The sequence below is a fragment of the Schistocerca americana genome, chromosome 4 (assembly GCF_021461395.2).
Source record: "Schistocerca americana isolate TAMUIC-IGC-003095 chromosome 4, iqSchAmer2.1, whole genome shotgun sequence".
Classification (NCBI taxonomy): domain Eukaryota; kingdom Metazoa; phylum Arthropoda; class Insecta; order Orthoptera; family Acrididae; genus Schistocerca; species Schistocerca americana.
In genome coordinates, this window is record NC_060122.1 from 563,224,525 (window position 1) to 563,247,507 (window position 22,983).

At 42.4% G+C, this 22,983-nt stretch overlaps 1 protein-coding gene across 3 annotated transcripts in view; it reads left to right on the plus strand.

Moving 5' to 3' along the window:
- Positions 1 to 22,983, plus strand: part of LOC124612921 — a 271,212-nt gene that overhangs the window by 243,762 nt on the left and 4,467 nt on the right. For all 3 annotated transcript variants that reach the window (XM_047141411.1, XM_047141413.1, XM_047141412.1), the window contains one exon: positions 17,804 to 17,926. In XM_047141411.1, coding sequence (XP_046997367.1) covers positions 17,804 to 17,926 — 123 coding nt within the window. The remainder of the gene's footprint in view (positions 1 to 17,803; positions 17,927 to 22,983) is intronic.

Here is a 22,983-nt window from a genome sequence, read left to right on the forward strand (position 1 = left end):
GTGTGGCATTGGTGTGTTTCCAAAATGCAGAAATGTGAATTATGGCAATGTTGTTACCAAACGCATCCAAACAGGACCAGCAAACTGTTGTTCTTTTCTCGGAAGCTGAAGTACAAACACTGGTAGATATCCATTAGAGAATGAAGAATGTTTATGGGGGCAGCATGTCTGCTGAAAACCACCTTTGTGGAATGGTGCAACAAGGGGTGCTGCTGCTTCATAATAATTCATGTCACCATATCCCAAATGTTATGCCAACTCAAGTCTCCCCATGCAATTATCACACATTCAGTCCCTTGAAAAAGGCTTTGAAGAGTCAACGATTTCTATTGGACGAGGATTTGCAGCAGGAAGTTACTGACTTCTTCACGCAGCAGGAAATGATGTTTTATCAAACACATATCTTCAACAGGGCTCACAACAATTTTGTCTGATTAGCATACCGATTCTGGACCATATGGCCTTCAAACAGAAACTTTTTGATCACCCCTTATATCATTTTGCCAGAGGATGTGCAGTTTGAACAGAAACAAAAAATCACACTGCACTTTGGCAGCTGGGTCTTTCCTATTGTAAACCTGTCCTTTTTCCCAATTGCTCTCACAGACAATACTCAACGGGACTTTCTAAGGTCCACTTCCAAATCTACTTGCAAGTAGAAACATCGGTTTCAAAAGAAAGATATTTGAACACTAATATAGATACCAGTACTAGGTAGACCACACCACAATTATAATCCACAATGAGTCACAGAGCAAAATAAAGTTCTTACCATGTCACCACATCATATTTCATAGATAGTGAAAGAATATATTTATAATATAATGTCTTGGCCAAGACAACATGCCACATTCCAACAGTATCAGAAAGACTTCTAAAAGAGAAAACTGGATTTTGTGTCCCCCAACACAGACACATAATTCATTATAAAAATACGGAACTTTTGTTTTGCCAGATTTTTTTATTCAAGATATTGAATAAAACTTATTTTGCAACACATTTTGGGAACTTAGATATTTTCCTTAAAATTTAAACATTTGTCATAGTGCTCCACAAGCTTTTGTATTCCTTCTGCTCAGTTGCCACCAAGTTGTTGAACCAGTCACTAACACCCTCTTGCAGTTCATAATCATTTCCATAGGGCTTTCCTCCCAAAAGATCCTCAATTTTGAAAGAATGTGGTAATCACTCGAAGCCAAGTCCAGGCTATAAGATGAATGGTCAAAAGCTTTTCGCATAAACGTCGCCAGTCACAGCTAAAGGTCACTCTGATCATCTGCCATTAATCATCACACACCATTTTCAAATTGAAGTTTCATTCGTCACACTCCCATAAACTTCGATTGTCTGTCTGTAATTTCTGACAGGTTGGACCTTTTTGCATTCAGAAACCATGTTATACTCTGAACCTCTGACTTGGCTGTATAGTTAACTTTATCACAGATTTTAAAATTGCACAAATAAACAGTAAATGACAATTCCTGCTTAATGTTTGTGTCATACTGGCGCCAACGATTGTGAAGACCTATGACACAGTAATAGGGGTGTGAAGAGACTGTGCAGCTTGTCAGATCAGAATGTGCTGTACTTTTAGAATGACTCTCCTATCACATCTGTAGCAAAGAAAAAAGCCTTTGGTCATGATAGAATTTACTGTGACATGCTGTTGTAACTAAATTCCCCATCGACAGAAATCTTTCAAGAACTTTTTAACAACATCACGTCAGTAGGACATTATCCCAGTTCCTCAGGATAATTGCTCTGACCCTTCACATGACACTAGGGAAGGATCACTCGTATTAAAGTTGTGATTGCAGTGTCAGTCCTACCAGTTCTCATGATGACTCTAGAGTGGATGTTCAGAAGCCATTTTGTGTGTATTCTGGAAACAAAGGAATCTTTTGAGTCACTTCCATTGTGGCTTCAAAAGGTAACATTCAACTCTGGACAAGTATCCCTAACTGGAGGTAACTATAAAGTAGCCTTTCCTTTGTAAGCTATAATTTATAGATATATTCTTTGATCAAAAGAAGGTTTGTAACACAAAAAGGCCTAGTTTTAAAGTGTAATGGCATGAGTAGGACTAAAAAAATAATGTGTTAAATAATGTTAACACTGGTCAAGTATAAACACCCTGTAAACTGACTTGTTCCCCATAAATAATTGTTTAAATGATCTATGGAACAGATAACTAACTCCCCAAATATACTGTTTTGATGTCAGTTCCATGACGTGATTTCATTTTACTTTCCATATTTTATCTTTCCTCGGGGATTGATATTTTAGAAACAGGATTGGCATAACACACTCGGATAATTTTATTCAGGAATGTGTTGCCCAAAGGAAACATTTTCATAGTAACTTGTTTTTGGTGATGTCTTTTAATAATATTTCATCCTGTGTAAAAATTCCTAATGCGTATGATTTTTCTGTTTTTGTCACTCACTCTCAAACATTTAAACCACATTCTTGACAGCTTCGTCTAACGCTCGAGAGCATGGAGAAATGGTAAGGTAACATGAACCAAGGATCTTGCCATCAGTGGGGTGGCTTGTGTGCCTCAGTGATACAGATAACCATATTGTAAGTGCAACCACAATGGAGGGCTATCTGTTGAGAGGCCAGAGAAATGTGTAATTCCTGAACAGGAGTGGCAGCCTTTTCAAGTAGTTGCAGGGGCAACAGTTTGGATGATTGACTGATCTGGCCTTGTAACATCGACCAGAATGGCATTGCAACAAGTGAATACAGAGTTATAAATACAAAGCCAAAAACGGGTAATGCAGGCTTGGGTTTAATAGTTAATAAGAAAATAGGAATGCCGGTAAGCTACTATGAACAGCATAGTGCACACATTGTCGTAGCCAAGGTAGACACAAAGCCCACGCCTACCGTAGTAGTGCAATTTTACGTGTCTACTAGCTTCGCAGATGATGAAGAGATCGAAGAAATGTATTATGAGATGAAGGAAATTGTTCAGATAGTTAAAGGAGACGAAAATTTAATTGGGATGGGAGGCTGGACTTTGATAGTAGGAAAAGGAAGAGAAGGGAAAGTAGTAGGTGAATATGTACTTGGGGGGGGGGGGGGGGGGGGGGGGGGGGGACTGGAAGAGGAAGCTTCCTGGTAGAATTTTGCACAGAGCTTAATGTAATCATTGCTAACACTTGGTTTAAGAATTGTAAAGAACCTTGTGTATGTGGAAGAAACCTGGAAAATCCGGAAGGTTTCAAATGATTATGTTATGATTAGATAGAAATCATATTTTAGATTGTAAGACATTTCCAGGGGCAGATGTGGACCCTCACCACAATTTATTGGTTGTGAACTGTAGATCAAAGCTGAAGAAGTTGGAAAAAGGTTGGAAATTAAGGAGATGGGACATGGAAAAATTGAAAGAACAGGGGAAAGGAATAGAGTAGAAGAAAAATGGTTAGCTTTAAAAGAAGAAATAATGAAGGCAGCAGAGGGTCAAATAGGTAAAAAGGCAAGGCCTGGTAGAAATCTGTGGATAACACAAGAGATATTATTGTGTAGGTACATGGTGAAAGACTCCCAGGATATCATAAAGTTAAAATTTATTAAAAACAAAAAATGAAACACCGATCGACAAATACATTGACGAAGACATTAATTTTGAATAAACGGTATGGTGCAGGCAAATGAAAAAAATAGTCACTCATTTTTCTTTACACACATTTTTGTTTCTGACGTTCTCGTATGTAGAAGTTTCTGTTAAGATGTGTGGTTCGGAGTATGATGGGCTACGAGGTTTTGTATCGTATATGTTGCGAAATAAGAGAAGATTTGAGATCAGTATTAAGTATTTTTTATTGAAGTAAAGTGGAACCAAATAAGGACGATTTTCTCATTTTTGACATGCACTGGTGTTCCTGAAGTCTGCTGCCTGCATCTACAATTAAAATGTAAGAGAGGAAGTCTGATTAGCCAAAAACCGTACAAACACAACATTTCTAATAATGGAAATGTACTAAACTTTAAATTAATTTTTTCCATTCATATGTATTATTATTGTTGTTGTAGTTGTGGTCTTCAGTCCTGAGACTGGTTTGATGCAGCTCTCTATGCTACTCTATCCTGTGCAAGCTTCTTCATCTCCCAGTACTTACTGCAACCTACATCCTTCTGAATCTGCTTAGTGTATTCATCTCTTGGTCTCCCTCTACGATTTTTACCCTCCACACTGCCCTCCAATGCTAAATTGGTGATCCCTTGATGCCTCAGAACATGTCCTACCAATCGATCCCTTCTTCTAGTCAAGTTGTGCCACAAACTCCTCTTCTTCCCAATTCTATTCAGTACCTCCTCATTAGTTACGTGATCTACCCATCTAATCTTCAGCATTCTTCTGTAGCACCACATTTCGAAAGCTTCTATTCTCTTCTTGTCCAAACTAGTTATCGTCCCTGTTTCACTTCCGTACATGTCTACGCTCCATACAAATACTTTCAGAAACGACTTCCTGACACTTAAATCTATACTCGATGTTAACAAATTTCTCTTCTTCAGAAACGCTTTCCTTGCCATTGCCAGTCTACATTTTATATCCTCTCTACTTCGACACTCATCATTTATTTTGCTCCCCAAATAGCAAAATTCCTTTACTACTTTAAGTGTCTCATTTCCTAATCTAATTCCCTCAGCATCACCCGATTTATTTCGACTGCATTCCATTATCCTCGTTTTGCTTTTGTTGATGTTCATCTTATATCCTCCTTTCAAGACACTATCCATTCCATTCAACTGCTTTTCTAAGTCCTTTGCTGTCTCTAACAGAATTACAATGTCATCGGCGAACCTCAAAGTTTTTATTTCTTCTCCATGGATTTTAATACCTACTCCAAATTTTTCTTTTGTTTCGTTCACGTCTTGCTCAATATACAGATTGAATAACATTGGGGAGAGGCTATAACCCTGTCTCACTCCCTTCCCAAGCACTGCTTCCCTTTCATGCCCCTCGACTCTTATAACTGCCATCTGGTTTCTGTACAAATTGTAAATAGCCTTTCTCTCCCTGTATTTTACCCTCAACACCTTCAGAATTTGAAAGAGAGTATTCCAGTCAACATTGTCAAAAGATTTCTCTACGTCTACAAATGCTAGAAACGTAGGTTTGCCTTTCCTTACTCTATCTTCTAAGATGAATCGTAGGGTCAGTATTGCCCCACATGTTCCAACATTTCTACGGAATCCAAACTGATCTTCCTCGAGGTCGGCTTCTACTAGTTTTTCCATTCGTCTGTAAATAATTCATGTTAGTATTTTGCAGCCGTGACTTATTAAAATTGATAGTTTGGTAATTTTCACATCTGTCAACACCTGCTTTGTTTGGGATTGGAATTATTATATTCTTCTTGAAGTCTGAGGGTATTTCTCCTGTATCATACATCTTGCTCACCAGATGGTAGAGTTTTGTCAGGACTGGCTCTCCCAAGGCCATCAGTAGTTCTAATGGAATGTTCTTATTATATGTATATATTTTTTTTGTTATATAATTATAACACACAAACAAAAGGGAACACAAATGTTTTAAAAAAATAATGGCTAAGTAAGAATGGCTAGAGGATAAATGTAAAGATTCAGAAGCATTCTTCATTAGGGGAAAGATGAATACTGCCTACAGGAAAATTAAAGAGGCCTTTGAGTAAAAGAGATGCAGCTCTATGAACACCAAGAGCTGAGATGGTAAACCAGTCCTAAGCAAAGAAGAGAAAGCTGAAAAGTTGGAGGAGGAGTGTATAGAGGGTCTATACAAGGGAGATGAACTTGAAAGCAATATTATGGAAAAAGAAGTGGATGTGGATGAAGATACAATGGGAGATACCTATCAGAACTTTGTCAAATTATTCTTACAGTGAAGTCGAAACAAGGCAATGGGAGTAGACAGTATTCTGTTTAGAACTACTGATAGGCTTAGGACAGCCAACCATGATGCAACTATTCCATGTGGTGTGTAAGATGTATGAGACTTCCAGAAGAATGTAGAAATTCCAAATCCAAACAAAGCAGTTGCTGACAAGTGTGAAAATTACCAAACTATCAGTTTAATAAGGCATGGTTGCAACATACGAACACAAATTCTTTACAGGGGAATGGATAAACTATTAGAAGCCGACCTCAGGGAAGATGAGTTTGCATTCCAGAGAAATGTAGGAACACACAAGGCAGTACTGACCTTATGACTAACCTTAGAAGATAAGGTAAGGAAAAGCAAACCTACTTTTATAGCTTTTGTAGACTTAGAGAAAGCTTTTCATAGTGTTGACTGGAATACTGTCTTTGAAATTCTGAAGGTAGGAGGGGTAAAATACAAGGCACAAAAGGCTATGTACAACCATACTGCAGTTGTACCAGTTGAGGGGCATGAAATGGAAGGAGTGGTGGAGAATGGAAAGAGACAGGGCTGTAGCCTATCCCTGATGTCATACAATCTGTACATTGAACAAGCAGTAAAGGAAACCAAAGAAAAATTTGGAGTAGGAAAAGAAATAAAAATGTTGAGGTTTGCCGATGTCATTATTATTCTGTCAGAGGCAACAAAGGACATGAAAGAGCAGTTGAATGGAATGGACAATGTTTTGAAAGGAGGATATAAGATGAACATCAACAAAAGCAAAGCAAGGGTAATGGAATGTAGTCAAATTAAATCAGGTAATGCTGAGGGAATTAGATTAGCGAATGAGACCCTTAAAGTAGTAGATGAGTTTTGCTGTTTGGGCAGCAAAATAACTAATGGCCGAATTAGAGAGGATATAAAATGTAGACTGGCAGTGCAAGAAAAGCATTTCTGAAAAAGAGAAATTTGTTAATATCAGAGATAGATTTGTTAGGAAGTCCTTTCCGAAAGCATTTGTCTGGAATGTAGTCATGTATTGCAGTGAAACATGGACAATAAACAGTTTAGACAAAAAGAGAATAAAAGCTTCCGAAATGTGATGCTACAGAAGGATGTTGAAGATTAGAGGGGTACATCGTGTAACTAATAAGAAAGTTATGAATACAAAGGAGTTCAGAAAATGTAGATACCTTTGGATAGTTAATGTATTTGGAACAAAATGACATATCATTCCAATTTTGTGCAGTAGTGTAGTACATTGTTTTCTCAACAGATCTTGGTGTGCATTTTCATGGAGACAAAAGGGCAACTGTGCACTTTGTTTTGAGCAACGCAAGGCCATATTGGAGTGGTACTGGAAGTACGAAAACATGATAGAGGTACAACAGCAGTGGCATAATGTGTACGTAATTCAGCCACCAACATGTACAACAATTTATGGTATTCGGGATAAATTTAAAGCTGATGGTACTGTTCAGTGTGCGCATAAGGAAACGTCTGTCCAACAAAAACATGGGCAAGTCTAGCTTCCAGTGCTGCTACATTGCAACATCCTACTAGGTCACCTCAAAAACCTGAGAAGCAAGGTCCATATGAAAAAAGGGTAAGCCGACTAAGCATATGACGAATTCTGAAGGCTGCAAAGTGGGAAGTGTACATTCCAAGATTGCTGCATGCTGTGAATGAGGATGATTGGATTGAAGGATGGAGTACTGTACATGGTATGAAGACATGCTTCATGAAGGTGAACGGTTTTCAGGGATGGTTATCTGGTCTGACACGACACAGTTCAAACTAAACGATACTGTAAACTGCTACAACTGCATATACTGGGCTCCTGAAAATCCTCAATTTCACGTGGGCAAACATGTTAATCTACTGGGTGTTAATGTGTGGTGTGGTCTGTCATTGCACAATTTGACTGGCCCATTCCTGTTTGAAGATACCGTAACTGATGAAGTGTATCTTCATATGCTGCAAACATCAATTTTACCTGCCGTTCAAGAGGTGTTTGCAAATGAAAGATTTTACCTACAACAAGGTAGCGCCCCACCTCGCTACTACAGAGATGTCAGAAAGCACCTGGATGAAAATGTACTTAGACAATGGATAGGTCAAAGAGGAGCTGTTTAGTACCCTGCACGATCTCCAGACCTTACAGGTCTTGACTTCTACCCATGGGGACCTTCAAAAATGAAGTTTATCAACAGAATCCAGCTACACTGAATGAGCTACGAGAAACCATTGAGGTGTCCTGTGTGGCTATCACACCGGCAACACTGACAGCTGTAGTTCAGTCAATAGTTCAGTGGTATCGACATTGTCTGGATTCGAATGGGCGTCACTTTGAACACACAAAATAACCCTCCCCCCCATGCAAGAATTGTAATGGTGTTTCATTTTGTACCATTCATATTGACTATCAAAGAGTGTGTACATTTTTCTGGACCCCTCTGTAGAATTAAGGAGACAAGAAAATTGGCACACAACTTGACCAAAAGAATGGATTGGTTGACAGGACACATTCTGAGATATCAAGGGATCACCAGTTTAGTTTTGGAGGGAATTGGGGGGGGGGGGGGGGGGGGGTAAAAATCATAGAGGGAGATAAAGAGATGAATACAGTTAGCAGATTGAGAACGATGTAGGTTGCAGTAGTTATTCAGATATGAAGAGGCTTGCACAGGATAGGATAGTATGGAGAACTGCATCAAACTGACCTTCGGAATGAAGACCACAACAACAATAACAGTGAGGATTTGAAGTTCTTCACTGACAAAACTGTGTCAGTTTAAATTTTTCCTATCATATTTGTTGTATGCCTGGCATGAAACTATGGGGCACTCTAGTCTTTAAGAGTTCATTGCAGTTACTGGGTCTTATATTAAACAAGAGACTTACTTGGTTCCCAAATTTGAAAGTCTTTCAGTAAAGTTTGATTAAAGCACTTCATAACATACCCGTTCGCAAGAAAGAAAGCAGAGCATACAAATTTTCTGTTCTTCACATAGCAATAGGCATTCAGAATTTCAAGCAATCATCCTTCACCTACCGCAGAATTCTATTTTGAGTCCTCTTTTTTCTGATATATATGAATGATCTTCCACTTGCAATGTCACAGTATACAAATTTTGCCCTTTCTGATACGAGTATAACAAGGAAAAGTTCAATCAGTGTTCTCACTGAAAAATGTCCCTGACAAAAAAAATTTAAAAACATTAACAGATGGATCCAGGCAAATAGAAAATTTGATAAAACTCTGTACATACAATTCATTAGTTCTCATAGAATTCCACAAGCAATAAAATTTGTCTACTCAAAAAGTGAAACAGGAAATAGAAAGTGTTAAGGTTTCGGGACTACAAATAGATCCAATCTTAATTTGGGAACCCACTGCTTAGAACTAATGGATTGTGGTAGTTCAGCTACATGTGTAGTGCACATAATTACTGCTTAATCTGATTTAAAAAATTTTTTTAAAAAAGGTAGTTTATTCTCCATATTTCCATTTACTAATGAGTTATGGAATCATTTTTTGGGAAGCTCAACATGCAGGACCACTGTTTTCAGAATACATAACCGTGTTATATAAATTACGTGTTAAACTAGATTTAACGCATGCCACAGAGACCACTTTAAAACATGTGGTATTTTTATAACTGCATCACAATATGTACACGAAGACCACCAGGTTTTCAAACGACTATTTTACTAATGTTTTAAAATTTGTGATTTGTGAATGTTAAAACAATTGCTGCTCAGAACTGTCTGAGCAGTTTGCTTACATTGAGTGTTTGAAGGAGCAATGTTGAAAAAACGTGGAACTTTCACTTGAAGGATTTTCATTGGATTATTTTTCTTTTTATAGTCTGTTTGAAAACCTAAGTATAAACAACAATCTTTCATATTCCTTCATTTATCTATTTTGTAATCAAGCATCTTCAGAAAAGACCATTTATAATTGAATTGTAGAATGTAATTGTGATTCTGCTTCTGTAAGCAATGAATTTTGTGAATTGGACCAAAATCAATTGTTCTCCCCAAAAATATTGATGCTGGGCATGATATGATTTAGGATTGGCATCTGACGTACTAAGACATACAGTCATTCTTAGACATATGAAAGACTACAGTGCATTTGATTTTGCAGGAACAGTTGGCAGTGAAAAAGATCTGTTCCCGATGGATTCTACACCATTTGACGAAAGCCCTAGAACAGTCTCAGCGTAAACTCGTGTAAGAAAATGTTCAAAAAATTGAACTGATAAAATGCAAACTTCATATATAATGTATTATGAGACAAAATGTGGATATATTGATAAAAGGCAGAAACTAAATAGCAGTTGGCTGTTTCATTGTTCCAAGATGAACTGAAACCAACAAATGTGGTTTGTTATTGAAGCACTTCCATTGAAATGATTGCTTGTTTCTTCAGTTACACTGCAGGACATTATTATTGCTTTAGAAGTACAGTTAATGCTAAATAGTATACAAGAGGTTGTATGCCACAAGTCATTTGCTGAAATTAGGGAAAACAACTAAAAATGTCACATCATCTGTAGTAACACTGTTCACGTTTACGTCGCACTTCACTTAGCGTAGATCGGGACTGTGTCCTAGGCATGCCCGATGTTAACTGACTGGGCACGGCCCGTGCTGCCGGAATTGTTGTTGTTGTTGTTGTCATGCCGGCAGAGGTCGCGTCCGAATTCTCGCGTGGCCTCTGGTGGACGGGACTCTACTTGCGGCAACTACCGTCCGTTACGCGCCATGCCAATGTGCGCCTCCCGCTATCTTTCTGGTGGCTACTACACTCCTCCTCCTTCGGGGGGTGAAGCCACTGTGATCCACTGCGTCGGTAGGTGGAGCGTCGGGCAGGAGCGATGACCTCCACATCCATTGGACGGCCGGAGTCGAGGGGATCTGCCAACCCTCAAGCCGGAACCTTCGAATACGGCTGGAAGTGACCCACACGAAGAGGCCCCCGTCGTCCCACAACCGGAGCCCGGGACAGAACGGGCGACAAGCTGTCGAACTCCGGATCCTGTTCCACCCCGGGAGGGGCAAGACCCAGTGGCGGGGACGAAGGGGAAGGGACGACCACAGGTGAACCAGCCTCCTGAGAAACCGGGCCTGCTAGGGGGGCCGGCTCTCACTGGGGCATCTCGAACGATGGCGATGCCGGTGCTGGAGCTACTGGAGGCTGCCAAGGCTGAGAACCATCGCAGTGCGGCAGAGGCACAGCGAGGAGAGGAGGCAACGTCCCCTGTGAAACCAACACAGGTGCTGGCAATGGGGAAGCCGGTGTCCTAGAAGGCGGAGGGTGGGTGCCCGAACGTGGACGTAGCTGATTTTGGTGACGACGTACCACCCGGTCCCCCGCCTGCGAGGTATAGAGCCGGCAGCCATTTCGGCGCAGGACCACCGCTGGTATCCAACGTGGATTGCGACCAAACCCACGGGCCCAGACCGACATACCCAGTGGAAAGCCAGGTACTCCGTTTTGTGAAGACTGGCGAGGACCAGGCCGGAGGAGGTGCAGCAGAGTCCTAGGTTGGCGCCCATGGAGGAGCTCTGCGGGGCTGCGTTCTCCCATTGGTGTGGTCCGGTATGCCGTCAAGAAAAACGTCAATGCTTCCTCCGCAGGAAATTCGTGCACATACTTTTTCATCTGCACCTTAAATGTGCGCACCATGTGCTCTGCTTCCCCATTCGATTGTGGATGGAAGGGTGGAGAGCAAACGTGCCGAATACCGAAGCGCCTACAAAAATCCTGGAAGGTCTGCGAAATAAACTCCGGTCCATTGTCCGCGACCAGGGTGATTGGCAGACCTTCCACAGAAAAGATTTTTGCTAGTGCCTGGATTGCAACTTCTGAAGTGGTTGAGGAGCAGCGAACCACATATGGGAATCGGGAATAAGCATCAATGACAATGAGCCAAAAATCATTGAGAAACGGGCCCGCAAAATCGATGTGAACACGTTCCCATGCTTGGGTTGCCGGCGGCCATGAAGAGAACGCTGCCCTGGGAGATGCTTGTTGGCTCGCACACTGGGAACAGGCGGCCACCAAGTGCTCAATTTCTCTGTCAATACTGGGCCAGTACACATGTCTGCGATCCAAGGTTTTAGTACGGGAAACACCCCAGTGCCCCGCATGTAATACCGTGAGGACCTCCCGTCGTAAACTTGCAGGAACAACCACGTGAGGAGCTGTATCATCGGTAGCCAGAAGGAGAACGCCTTCGAAGACCGAGAGGCGGTCCCGTAGAAGAAAATAATTACGAAGAGGGTCCGAGGCCCGGCCCGGAGGCCGGGATGACACCCCTGCTGAATGAGGCGAACTACTTGCCGGAGAACCGGGTCAGCTGCCGTTTCCCTGGCGACTCGAGAACTAGTGATCGGGAAGCCATCAACCGCTTGGCGGGACGCCTCATCCAAATGAAAACACATAATCTCCTCTCGATCGAACGTAGGATCCGGGCCCACCGGAAGACGGGAAAGAGCGTCGGCGTTGGCATGCTGTCCAGCAGGGCGAAAATGAATGTCATAATGGTACTTAGAGAGGAACAAGGCCCAGCGCTGTAGTCTGTGGGCCGCCCCATCCGGAATCTGAGAGGCGGGGCCAAATAACGATATTAACGGCTTATGGTCAGTGATTAACTGAAACTTCGTGCCGTACAAGAAAGGGTGAAACTTGGTAACAGCGTAGACAATGGCCAAAGCCTCTTTTTCCACCTGGGAGTAATGGGCCTGCGCGGGACTAAGCGTTTTAGACGCAAACGCCAGTGGTTGCTCGGAACCATCTGCGTTGCAATGGGCCAGGACCGCCCCCACCCCATACTGCGAAGCATCTGTAGCCAGGACCAACGGCTTATGGGGATCAAAAGTAGCCAAACAAGGGGCTGACGTGAGGAGGCCCTTCAACGAGGTGAACGCTCGCTCGCATGCAGGCGACCAATCAAAAGGAACACCCTTGTGTAGAAGGCAGTACAGGGGGTGGGCTATAGTGGAAGCCCTGGGAATGAACCGGTGGTAATAGGTTATCTTGCCTAAAAAAGCTTGTAACTCTTTCAGCGAAGCGGGCCAAGGAAGGTTGACGATACCTTGGACCAAACTGCCTAGTGGCTGGATACCGTGCCGAGAGATGGTGTAGCCCACATACTCAATGGATGGTTGAAAGAAGGTTGACTTATGCAGGTTGCAACGCAAGCCCACAGACCTGAATTTGAGAAAGAGGGTGCGAAGGTTGTGCAAGTGCTCCTTCGTGCTGCGGCCTGTGACAATTATGTCATCCAGGTAATTAATACAATGAGGAATTGTCGACGTGACATGCTCAAGATAACGCTGGAATATCGCCGGGTCACTGGATATTCCAAAGGCCAACCGCTGGTATTGGTAAAGGCCAAACGGGGTGTTGATGACCGCCAACCATTTGGAGTCCTCATCAAGTGGTATCTGATGATAAGCCTCCGACAGATTGATTTTCGAAAAATATTGGCCTCCCGCCACGGAGGGGAACAATTCATCAGCACGAGGCAAAGGATAGGTGCCACCACCAATTGGGAATTAATGGTGGCCTTGAAATCGCCACAAAGACGTAATTTTCCCGAGGGCTTCCTTACAATAACGAGGGGCGAAGCCCACTCACTGGAAGAAATGGGAAGAACGACCCCTAGGGCTGTCAGCCGGTCTAGCTCTTCCTTTACCTGAGGGCGGAGAGCCAAGGGGATCTCCCTCGCACGTAGAAAACGCGGGCGAGCCGACGCCTTCAACGTTACATGAGCTTCAAAATCTGAAACACGCCCCAGGCCCTCCTCAAAAATATCTGGAAAGTCGGAGATCAAAGATTCCAATGATTGGTAGGGAACGTCTTCGGAGACCAACTGTATGGTGTCAGCGATAGAAAAACCGAAAGCTTGAAAGGCATCCAGGCCAAAAAGGTTAGCTGAGCTCGCATCACTGACACCAATAAAAGTAACAGGCCGAGTGACTGATTTGTAAGTCACGTCGGTAGTGAATTGACTCAGTAGGGGAATGAACTGTTTACCATAACCGCGTAGATGCCGGTAAACTGGCGCCAACGGGGGCGATCCAAGGTCGGAATAAGTTTGTGCATTCAACAACGAAACTGCCGCGCCCGTATCGACTTGCAGTTGTAACCGGCGCGACCGAACCGACACCTCGATAAAGAGTTTGCGTGCCGATGCGTCGGGAGCCTGGCCCGATGAAACTTCCTGATTGTCAACGTCCATGTCCTCTGTACCTGCTTCCTTCGATTCTTTTGAGGCTGAGCGGCAAACTTTAGCAATGTGACCTTTTCTATTACATTTGCGACAAACGGCCCAACGCTGGGGGCACGCTGACCGATCATGATGTATATAGCATGACGCACAGGACGGCAACAGGGGCCGGCGGCCGGAATTCTGTTTACGCGCCGTGTGGGAGCGGCCGTAACGGCTGGATTGTACCGCTCTCACGTCGTCCACCCCTGACACAGTGGACGCGGCCGCGGCGCCCTGAACCTCCGCGACGTCGCACCACGCTTCCAGCTGTTGACCTGCGGCGTGAGAGACTTCATACGATTGAGCAATGGACAGGACTTCCTCGAGGGAAGGGTTTTCTAACTGCAGGGCCCGTTGCCGGACCTCCCTGTCAGGGGCCGAACTAACAATGACGTCGCGTACCATAATGTGGGCGTACGACTCTCGCGACTGCTCCGTGACAAAATGACACTTGCGACTAAGACTGTGCAGGGCAGCGGCCCACGCCCGGTAAGACTGATGGGGCTGTTTCTTGCATTGATAGAACTCGACCCTAGCCGCCACAACATGCGTGCGACGGCGATAATATGAAGACAGCAATGAACACAATACGTCAAAAGACAAGGACGAGGGTTCCTGCAACAGCGCTAGCTGCCGCAAAACTTGATACAGCGAGGGAGATATCCAAGACAAGAAGAGAGCACGACATACCTCCGCATCGGCAACATGAAACGCCTGGAAACGCTGCCGAAGGCGATGTTCATATGCGTCCCAATCCTCCGCCGTCTCGTCATACGGGGGAAAGGGAGGAGGGAACGGCGCCGGAGCAGACGGCGTGGAGAGCAACGCCGGAAGCACTTGTTTCATGGTGGCCATGAGTTCCGTCTGCTGCGCAACCAAAACTCGCACCAAATCCTCCATGCCGTGGAGAAGCTGCGAAACCGGAACAACGACGCAACACGCGAAAGAACGACCCTACTCGTCGCCAATTGTGTAGTAACACTGTTCACATTTACGTCGCACTTCACTTAGCGTAGATCGGGACTGTGTCCTAGGCATGCCCGATGTTAACTGACTGGGCACGGCCCGTGCTGCCGGAGTTGTTGTTGTTGTTGTTGTTGTTGTTGTTGTCATGCCGGCAGAGGTCGCGTCCGAATTCTCGCGTGCCCTCTGGTGGACGGGACTCTACTTGCGGCAACTACCGTCCGTTACGCGCCATGCCAATGTGCGCCTCCCGCTATCTTTCTAGTGGCTACTACATCATCCATCTTCAAGACATTTAAAAATTTACTGTTTGACAGAATCAAACATCAAATAAAGTATCATTGTCCATGTTCACCTGATTTATCTTCTAAAGATTTCCTGTTCTTACCTTACATGAAACGAAAAATACGTAAAGAGCTATTTTCATCATCTCAAGAAGCTATTCAATTCTTTCAAAGCTCCATTATTAGCGTACCAACATTAGAATGGAAAACAATGTATCCTGGACTGATTCAAAAACATGCAAAAAAGTAAAAATATTAAAGGTGAATATTTTGAATGATAATAAAATTATCTGTTCAGAATAAAAATTTTACTTTCATTGTTTTGGTAAAAACTTAACATGTGGTCCTTGTGTTCATTAGTGTTATTTTTGATCACTTACATTTCTCTAAGAATAGTGAAAAGCAAAATACACTGACCAGTCACAGTAATGTGACCACCTGTAAAAAGGCTGAATAACCACCTTTTCAGCATAGACCACTGCATGATGTGCAGGAAGAGATTCAGCCCAGTTCTGGATGGTACCAACAGGGATGTGGAGCCATGCCAACTCCTGTTCCATGGCCAGCTATGGTGCGTGTCTAAATTGAGATGGTCCTTTAGATTATCCATTGGTTTTAAATCCACAGATTTTTTGTTGCCAAGGGAGTAAGGGGAAATCATCCTGTTGCTCTTCAAACCACGCACATACACTGTGTGCTGTGTGACACATTGCAGTGTCCAGCTGGTAGATGCCAAGGAGAAACAAACTGCATATATGTGCAGACATTGTTCCCAACCATAGACGCATACTTGCGTAGATACACTGCACGTTCCAGAATGATGAAATCATCATGGTAATGCCCTCCCACCAGGACCCTTCTAGTGATTGTTGCAAGTTATTTGCTTTCAGACATTTCGCACTGCACACGCCCACGGCCATTTGTCCAGTGGAGCATAAAACGTGATCCATCTGAAAAGGCCACCTGTTGCCAACCAGTGGACACCCAGTTGCGGTGTTGGCATGCAAATTTCAGCCTTTATTGCTGATGAACAGCCGTGAGCATGGATGCATGAACCAGGCACCCATACGCAGCAGCATTTGCTGAACGGTCATCAAGGAGACACTGTTTGGTAATCTCTTGGTTCACCTGGGCATTCAGTTACTCAACTCTCCACAACCATCATTTACCCCTGTCATCTGTGGCCCATGGAACAGTTGCCTCAACACCAGTTGTAGATAGCACCATTTTGCCATGCTCAGTATACTTTAATCACAGGGGCACACAAAGAGTTTACAGACTTAGTCATTTCAGAAATGCTTCCACCCTTGACCCAAAAGCCAATGATCATGCCCTTTTGGACATCAGATAAATAGCTAAGTTTCAGCATTATGACAATGATTGCACTGTTTTCTGCATCCCCTGACAAGCCTTATATACTCTCCACTGCTATTGCTGGCACCTGCCATATGTGAGAGGTTATTTCACATTGACGTCAAACACAGGTGGTGATCACATTAATGTGACTGGACCATGTATAACACTGTGACCAAAAATGACCTCTGGAAATATTTCAGGGTGAAAACACTAGTACCAGGAGTCAGGTAAATGGGTATGAATGTATTCAACAAATTGCCAGACCATATCAAATGTAGGTAATGTGGTGAAAAGACAGTTAAACAACTTTCTGTTGAGCAACTCATTTTACTCCATTGCAGAGAGCCACTTAATTAAACTCATAAAATTGGTGTTTTAGGTTGTTTTAGAATTAACATTAGCACTGTAACACAATAATATTTGCAAAATGTAAGATGTTTCATTGTATTGCACTTAAATAAAATTTACATATTTGACCTCTTTCCACATCACAGTGACCTGTCCCTGTGGCATCTATTTTGTATGACTGATTTAAATTAAACAATGGAATACCCGCCTTTGTGTGTGTGTGTGTGTGTGTGTGTGTGTGTGTGTGTGTGTGTGTGTGTGTGTGTCATCTATTTTTGACAAAAGCCTTATTGTCCAAAAGCTTATTTTGTGACAGTCCTTTTGTTGTGCCTATCTGTGACTCAGCATCTCCACTGTATGGTGACTAGCAGCTATCCTTTTCATAATATTGTGGATTTAAATGATTATTAGAATATCTTATGGCAAAACTCTAGGGACAGTCAAAACATGCCAGCTAGTTTTATAGGGACTTTGTTTAGTCATGCCTCAGTTGTGATTCAACATTAATGTATCTGCACAGTCGTTGCACCTAAAGATGTTAGATGCAGTCTCTAATGAGAATGTTAGATTTTCTTGTAGAACATTTCCTTTACAAACCCTGTTATGTTGTTCATTATTTATCATGCTCCATGTTCCATTTGTATGCTTTCTTTAGAGAACTTGGAGAATTAGGTAGTTAAATGTAAAAGTAAAATTTTTAATTGTTTCAGTGTTTCATTCAACGTAATGAGTTACAAGTTGGCCATATGTTTCAAACTACATATTGATCTCCGCAACTGGGAACAAATATTGGAAGACAGTATAACAATAACCCAGAAATATGGACATGTCAAGTAAGCATTTTGTTTTATTTGAGTTCTACTCTCATTGCAGTGAATTATCTTAATTTCATACTAGTGAAAAACAGCAAGAAATGTTAATTTTCATAAAAAGTTATTTTCCATGAAATACAGATTTTTAATATAAAATTTAAGTTTTAAATTGTAAGACATTTCCATGGGCAGATGTGGACTCTGACCACAATCTATTGGTCATGAACTGCAGATTAAAACTAAAGAAACTGCAAAAAGATGGGAATTTAAGGAGATGGGACGTGGATAAACTGACGGAACCAGAGGTTGTAGAGAGTTTCAGAGAAAGCATTAGGGAACGATTGACAAGAATGGGGGCAAGAAATACAGTAGAAGAAGAATGGGTAGCTTTAAGAGATGAAATAGTGAAGGCAGCAGAGGATCAATTAGGTAAAAAGACGAAGGCTAGTAGAAATCCTTGGGTAACAGAAGACATTTTGAATTTAATCGGTGAAAGGAGAAAATATAAAAATGCAGTAAGTGAAGCAGACAAGAAGGAATACAGAGGTCTCAAAAATGAGATCGACAGGAAGTGCAAAATGGCTAATCAGGGATGGCTAGAGGAAAAATTAGGCATATATCACTAGGTGTATGATAGATACTGCCCACAGGAAAATTAGAGAGACCTTTGGAGAAAAGAGAACCACTTGTATGAATATCAAGAGCTCAGATGGAAACCCAGTTCTAAGCAAAGAAGGGAAAGCAGAAAGGTGGTAGGAGTATATAGAGGGTCTATACAAGGGCAATGTACTTGAGGATAATATTATGGAAATGGAAGAGGATGTAGATGAAGATGAAATGGGAGATACGATACTGCTTGAAGAATTTGAGCACTGAAAGACCTGAGTCGAAACAAGGCCCTGGGAATAGACAACATTCCATTGGAACTACTGATGGCCTTGGGAGAGACATTCCTGACAAAACTCTACCATCTGGTGAGCAAGATGTATGAGACAGGTAAAATACCCTCAGACTTCAAGAAGAATATAATAATTCCAATCCCAAAGAAAGCAGGTGTTGACAGATGTGAAAATTACCAAACTATCAGTTTAATAAGTCACAGCTGCAAAATACTAACACGAATTATTTACATACGAATAGAAAAACTAGTAGAAGCTGATCTCGGGGAAGATCAGTTTGGATTCCGTAGAAATGTTGGAACACGTGAGGTAATACTGACCCTGCAATTCATCTTAGAAGATAGATTAAGGAAAGGCAAAGCTACATTTCTAGCATTTGTAGACTTGGAGAACTCTTTTGACAATATTGACTGGAATCCTCTCTTTCAAATTTTGAAGGTGGCAGGGGTAAAATACAGGGAGCAAAAGGCTATTTACAATTTGTACAGAAACCAGATGGCAGTTATAAGAGTCGATGGGCATGAAAGGGAAGCAGTGGTCAGGAAGGTAGTGAGACAGGGTTGTAGCCTATCCCCGTGAAGGAAACAAAAGAAAAATTCGGAGTAGGTATTAAAATCCATGGAGAAGAAATAAAAACTTTGAGGCTCGCCTATGACATTGTAATTCTGTCGGAGGCAGCAAAGGACTTAGAAGAGCAGTTGAACGGAAGGGATGGCGTCTTGAAAGGAGGATATAAAATGAACATCAACAAAAGCAAAACGAGAATAATGGAATGTAGTCGAATTAAGTCGGGTAATGCTGAGGGAATTAGATTAGGAAATGAGACACTTAAAGTAGTAGATGAGTTTTGCTATTTGGGGAGCAAAATAACTGATGATGGTCGAAGGAGAGAGGATATAAAATGTAGACTGACAATGGCAAGGAAAGCGTTTCTGAAGAAGAGAAATTTGTTAACATCGAGTATAGATTTAAGTGCCAAGAAGTCGTTTCTGAAAGTATTTGTATGGAGTGTAGCCATGTATGGAAGTGAAACATGGACGATAAATACTTTGGACAGGAAGAGAATATAAGCTTTTGAAATGTTGTGCTACAGAAGAATGCTGTATATTAGGTATTTAGATCACATAACTAATGAGGAGGTATTGAATAGAATTGGGGAGAAAAGAAATTTGTGGCACAACTTGACTAGAAGAAGAGATCAGTTAGTAGGATATGTTCTGAGGCATCAAGGGATCACCAATTTAGTATTGGAGTGCAGCACGGAAGGTAAAAATTGTAGAGGGAGACCAAGAGATGAGTACACTAAACAGATTCGGAAGGATGTAGGTTGCAGTAGGTACTGGGAGATGAAGAAGCTTGCACGGGCTAGAGTAGCATAGAGAGCTGCATCAAACTAGTCTCTGGACTGAAGACCACAACAACAATATAAAACATGTAACATAGTGGTTATACCAAAAATAGAAATTTTGGGTTGGAAATAGCAACTTCGTAAATACAGGGTGTTTCAAAACTGACCGGTATATTTGAAACGGCAATAAAAACTAAACGAGCAGCGATAGAAATACACCGTTTGTTGCAATATGCTTGGGACAACAGTACATTTTCAGGCGGACAAACTTTCAAAATTACAGTAGTTACAATTTTCAACAACAGATGGCGCTGCAGTCTGGGAAACTCTATAGTACGATATTTTCCACATATCCACCATGCGTAGCAATAATATGGCGTAGTCTCTGAATGAAATTACCCAAAACCTTTGACAACGTGTCTGGCGCAATGGCTTCACGTGCAGATGAGATGTACTGCTTCAGCTGTTCAATTGTTTCTGGATTCTGGCGGTACACCTGGTCTTTCAAGTGTCCCCACAGAAAGAAGTCACAGGGGTTCATGTCTGGCGAATAGGGAGGCCAATCCACGCCACCTCCTGTATGTTTTGGATAGCCCAAAGCAATCACACGATCATCGAAATATTCATTCAGGAAATTAAAGACGTCGGCCGTGCGATGTGGCCGGGCACCATCTTGCATAAACCACGAGGTGTTCGCAGTGTCGTCTAAGGCAGTTTGTACCGCCACAAATTCACGAAGAATGTCCAGATAGCGTGATGCAGTAATCGTTTCGGATCTGAAAAATGGGCCAATGATTCCTTTGGAAGAAATGGCGGCCCAGACCAGTACTTTTTGAGGATGCAGGGACGATGGGACTGCAACGTGGGGCTTTTCGGTTCCCCATATGCGCCAGTTCTGTTTATTGACGAAGCCGTCCAGGTAAAAATAAGCTTCGTCAGTAAACCAAATGCTGCCCACATGCATATCGCCGTCATCAATCCTGTGCTCTATATCGTTAGCGAATGTCTCTCGTGCAGCAATGGTAGCGGCGCTGAGGGGTTGCCGCATTTGAATTTGGTATGGATAGAGGTGTAAACTCTGGCGCATGAGACGATACGTGCACGTTGGCGTCATTTGGACCGCAGCTGCAACACGGCGAACGGAAACCCAAGGCCGCTGTTGGATCACCTGCTGCACTAGCTGCGCGTTGCCCTCTGTGGTTGCCGTACGTGGTCGCCCTACCTTTCCAGCACGTTCATCCGTCACGTTCCCAGTCCGTTGAAATTTTTCAAACAGATCCTTTATTGTATCGCTTTTCGGTCCTTTGGTTACATTAAACCTCCGTTGAAAACTTCGTCTTGTTGCAACAACACTGTGTTCTAGGCGGTGGAATTCCAACACCAGAAAAATCCTCTGTTCTAAGGAATAAACCATGTTGTCCACAGCACACGTGCACGTTGTGAACAGCACACGCTTACAGCAGAAAGACGACGTACAGAATGGCGCACCCACAGACTGCGTTGTCTTCTATATCTTTCACATCACTTGCAGCGCCATCTGTTGTTGAAAATTGTAACTACTGTAATTTCGAAAGTTAGTCCGCCTGAAAATGTACTGTTGTCCCAAGCATATTGCAACAAACGGTGTATTTCTATCGCTGCTCGTTTAGTTTTTATTGCCGTTTCAAATATACCGGTCATTTTTTAAACACCCTGTATAATGCAAGTGACATTTCAGTACTTTGTATTTAAAAATTTGTACTGGCATTGTTATTAATGTTTTAATAGTGGTCCTGTAAGTACACACAGTTTTGTAATGTCCCCTCTTGCCTTTCATTATAATTCCCTACACCCCCCCCCCCCTCCCCCCCCTCCCTGCATTACCTTTGATACACTGAAACATTATATAATCAAAAGGAAAATTCAAATGAGAAAACTGTTATATGAGGCAGAATTGCTGGTCAGTATTTACCTTCAAGAGGTGAATATTTATACCTAGTACTGCCAATACACGCGTACATAGAAGTATAGGCCACGATCATAGATTTCTAGTTCCGGCTTCCAGCTTCAGGGAGGAGAGTAGGGTTGATTAGGGGAGATTAAAAAGAAGAGCAGGTCATTCAGACTGACGCACCTGCTATGAGCACAAAAGAAGACAAAGATGAAGGGGGGGCGGGCAGTATCTCTGATAGTAGTAAGTCAAGGATGGTACATTGGTAGAACTCCAGAGAAAATGAGGACAGGCTGAGTAATAAAGATATTTAAGAGGAAGAGAAATGAATAGTGCATTTATTAAGAACTAGGAGAGACTGGAGGGGGGGGGGGGGGGGGGGGGCGATAGAAAAGAGGGCTGAAAGGAGAACAAAGATGGAAAATTAAATGCAATGCAATAAAGATATAATAAATAAAAATATATGTATAAAAATGTAAATGAAAAACATTATTATAATGAGAAAAAAGGGTGGGTGGGGTTAGATGTGTTGATGGAGGTTAAATTCAAGAGATTGTTGGGAAGTGTTGGAATGCATATTCCCAGCTCTAGATTCAGAGAGCTAGTATTGTGTGAGAGGATCCAAATAGTCGCATGGTGTCTTATGGTCTACTGATTCGAGCTGTAGAGGATATTCAGTAATTGGGTGCAGCATGTGCCTGAGATGAACATTTCTTCTATGCCCACTGATGTGCTCAGACAGTGTAGTTGTGGTTATTCCTATGTAAAAAGCTATGCAGTGGTAGCAAGATAGGTGATAAACATCATCCACAATTTCCCAAGTTGCTTTGCCCTTGATATTGTTAGATTTATGATTGGAGAAGTCTGGTGGGTGCATGGGTCAGTTTTTATAGTGGGGGTG